The 4,026-nt window shown below is 40.0% G+C and overlaps 1 protein-coding gene across 2 annotated transcripts in view; it reads right to left on the minus strand.

Moving 5' to 3' along the window:
* Positions 1-972: 972 nt before the first annotated feature.
* PTCD2 (pentatricopeptide repeat domain 2) overlaps positions 973-4,026 on the minus strand; it is a 32,926-nt gene continuing 29,872 nt past the window's right edge. For both annotated transcript variants that reach the window (XM_011372729.2, XM_023538134.1), the window contains exon 10: positions 973-1,842. In XM_011372729.2, the coding sequence (XP_011371031.2) occupies positions 1,618-1,842 (225 nt within the window). In that variant the 3' untranslated portion in view covers positions 973-1,617. The remainder of the gene's footprint in view (positions 1,843-4,026) is intronic.

Raw genomic sequence — 4,026 nt, forward strand, 5'->3', positions numbered from 1 at the left:
TTCCTTTAAGTGGGGCTACTAATGCTTCACAGAGCCTAAGCAAAGAAATTCTTTTGATATTTCTGAGGAGGAAGAACGCATTTGTTTATATAATTCTTCAACTAGGGGCAAACGCTCAGAATGCTACCACAGTAATAACAATAGTTAACGTTTATATAGCACTTACATTGTGTCAGGGACAGTCTTCCTTGCTTTATCTATCGCATTCCATCCTCGCGCCAAGCCTAGGAGGTGAGTACTATTCTTATCCCCCATCTAACAGATGTGGAGACTGAGGCGAGCTCACGCCACACAGTGAGTGTGGGAGCCCTTAGTAGTCTCTGAAGAGATTCTCCCTTTTCTCCTCTGAAGAGACACAATTTGGTATGATGGAAAGGGTATGAGACTAGGAATCTGGATTTTAATTTCAGCTCCACCTCAAACTAACTATTCCAATTCCAATAAGTCATTTCTTCAACCTGAGAGAAGAGGGAGTTAAATTAAAAAACTCAGACTTCTCCTCATCTAAAATTTCTGATTCTATGAGCAATTCTTGCCTCAGAAAGATTATGAAGTTAAAGTTAGCCTTGGGTTTTGAAGCAGCACTGAAGAGCCTGCAGCGCTCTAGGAAGAGGGCTGAGAGGCGAGAACGTCCCATGGGCCTGCAGAAGCAGAAGGCACTACTCACCAGGTGAGGAAGCTCTGACCTGGTATCAGGATGCATTTATTTTTATCAAAAAATAAAATATTCAGAGAAAAAAAGAGAAAATGGTTAACAAGTGAGATGAACTATAGGACCAAATATTTATGACCCACATAGAAAACTAAGCAATCCAGAGAGCATTATGTGGTTTTCATTGGCATTTATTTTGCAAAGTACATGGCTTGCCCATGACCAAGCAGTAATCATTTAAATTTTGGTTTACTAATCAGTTCTGAGAGCTAAATTCTGGTTTTGTTTCTGCTGCTGAGAAAATAAGACATAATCTCAAAAAAGTTTTGGAAAGCTTTTTATTTCTTATTTTTTTAAGAAAATTTGACCCTACTGAACCTTAAATGAAAATTGCAAATCAATACGCAGATTCATACAGGCACTATTATTTTACAGATGAAAAAAATGAGGGCCCAAATATCTCATTTAGGGTCACAGATAAATGATGACAGAATCAGTGAGAAAATCCTGGGCTATTTCCCAGAATGGTAGAACAGGCATTCGAACACTCTGAATTCAGCAAGGGTATAATCTGCAAGTTAACTACTCCCCTGAAAGTTAGCTGGAATTGGCCACTTTGTGAAATTCCTTCCCACTGTTGCTTACTGGGTTCTTGTCTGGTACTGGAAGCTGGACTGGAGACTGAGACCATGTTCCTTCCAGGATCCTCTGCGGTGTACACAGGGGAAGCCTCCTTTCTGAGGGAGCTGAGCTTTCTGTTCACTTGTATCTGGATCTCCAAAGTGGCACAACATACTCACTTCTCAGTTAGCATGCCAGCACTCAACAAGCATGGAAATTAAGGAGCAGACCAAGTGTTAATTAGTAGTGTCCACTGGAGTTTGGTGCCTGAAATCTTAGGGCGCCAATAACTGACTAGAAGCAGGCCCCCTCCAACTCAGATCCACAGGGGTTTGAACCTAAGGTTACTCAGCCCACAGGGACTGGCTGAGTGGCTGGAACGTCCGACGGCTGACTGTCCTCTTGTTTGATAGCACCATGTGGGACTTCCAGTCCTTGGGGGTATGACAGAGGAGAGCGTCCAAAGTGTAAGTGGTGACCTGGCCATTTATGTGCAGCTTCCCATAGAGCTCATCAAATCTGGCCAGAAGGGCAGGAACGTCCTTCACTTTTTCCCTCACTTTGGTCAGCTGGAAAAATGCAAGGAAAGCAAAACATTATATCTCTGCAAGATTTCTTCCTTGTTCTTTCTGTCCTTCAAGGAGAGACATAAATGTGTAGAAAAGTACAGTGTGCGCGAAGTGCTGAAAGCCAGGGTGCTGGGACATGCAGAGGTATGACTGACTAAAAGGGACTCCGCAAGCTACACGCAAAACTCAGAACTAGTACTTGAAAATCATACCTAATATCTTATAAAAGGGAGTTTAAATGTCACACACATACTATATAATGAGACACAGCAGGAAAAGGAGCTCAAATAGCAATGGAACAAGTTTGTCCCATTTAATAACCAGAGCAGAAGGCAGGACCAAATTTTTATTGGGCTTTATAGCACATGGTAATTTGTGTTTTTTTTTCTCAGAGATTGGAAATCTTTTTTTTTTTTTTAAATGTCTTGTGTTAGGTTAGGAACACTTTCCATTCTGGCACTTTTCAGAGTGTATTTGGGATGAGAATGAATACATCTCCAGTCTTGAGAGACAGGCGGAATGTGCAGATTCTCACAAGAACAGGTGAGTATGTGTCCCTGTTATTAGTGTCCTGTCAGCCACAGTCAGCTTTTGGCAATGGCAGACGGTGAGTATGGGGGACTTCTGTACTCCAGAGCACATGCAGCTCTACCGGCCACTTGCTTTTCCTTTACATCCTCTTCTCTCTGGCCTGGTTTTCCTCTTCTATTTACTTCAATCATCACTTGAATGTCGGCTTTGGAGTTACATGTGGTAAGTTTTTTGGAACTTATTCTAAAAGCTATTAGAGAGTCCAAATTGAGACATAATGTGATTTTGGTTTATAAAGCTGTGTAGAGAATTGGCAGGTATGAAAATGTATAGACTGATCTGGAGGCCCCCACCATAAGCCAGATGAGAGGATGATGGTTTAGACTGAGTAATGTATAGAAAAGATGGAGTGGATGTGTGTGAAGTATGATTTGGAGGTTAAACTGAAAAAAATGATTGTTGAAGGCGTGAAGGAAAGGGAGGATTCAAAGATATCTTCCCAATTAAGGCTTTATAACTTGGTGATGGGCGACGTCATTAACCAAGATGGGGAGATGGGAGGACCGGATTTGGAGAGGGAAAATCAAGTTCTGTTTCAGACATGACTAATATGCCTGTGAAACATCTAAGCGGACATGTCAAGAAGTTGTTGGATATACAAGAATGAGGCATGTCAGAGAGGTCTAGACCAGAGGTGTAAATATTAGTCACAAGTATATGAGGCATTTAATTCTACAAAAATGAATGAACCCAAAATTAGAATGTGAAGCTTCTTTCTGAACAAAATCAACGTTTTACTTAGTCCAATCCTTATAAGTGATATAGCCTAAGAATAGTTTTTGGTGAAGTTTAATTGTAATCAAGGTTCCCAACATATCCTTTGGTCATCTTCTAAATATACCATAATCCAAGTACTGCACACACCTGTACAACTTCCTGTCACATGAGGGCTCCTCACTGAACTCTCAGATAAAAAGTTTAAGCACTTCTTAATGTCCTTAAAAAGAAGAGCTTGTTTAGTCCTCATGTTCAAGGTGAAGTGACTTAATGTACAGCTATGCCTTCCAAAAGAAGCAAAGTAAAACATGCCAACCTGGAAGTAACTCTGCTCTAACTGCATATACAGCATCAGTTCTCTTACACTGTTACAAAAATATTAAATGGTGTCATTAGCAGCATTCTACAACTTAAGCAGAAAAAAAGATTATATTAAATTGTTTGTTAATTTAGTTTTAAAAAAGAAATCAATGAAGAAACAAGCTGCTGTTTGAGTGGTTTCAGTCCTAGTGTTGCAGAAAATCAACAATTCTTTTCAACATTCCTCCAGGGGTAAAATAGCACCTTATCTCCACACTGTTGGTATTAACACTAAGGAACGCATTTGTAAAATGGAGAGTTTTACAATGTAAGACTCCACATGTAATCTCGCAAACATACTTCAAACTAGCTCAAAAGCTACCTGGTTAAATGGATCAATTCATTTCTCAACAAGCTGTTCCCTGAAGTGTCTCACAATACCCAGGGGAACATATTGAACTAGAGAATGACCTTTCTAAGTAAATCAGTCTTATAGGCTTTGGGGAAAATTTTTTCAGATAAAAACAATCAGTATTTTTCTATGTGGAGTTTGTTTGGATGCTATAGTCATATAGC

The sequence above is a fragment of the Pteropus vampyrus genome, unplaced genomic scaffold (genome assembly GCF_000151845.1).
Source record: "Pteropus vampyrus isolate Shadow unplaced genomic scaffold, Pvam_2.0 Scaffold213, whole genome shotgun sequence".
Classification (NCBI taxonomy): Eukaryota; Metazoa; Chordata; class Mammalia; order Chiroptera; family Pteropodidae; genus Pteropus; species Pteropus vampyrus.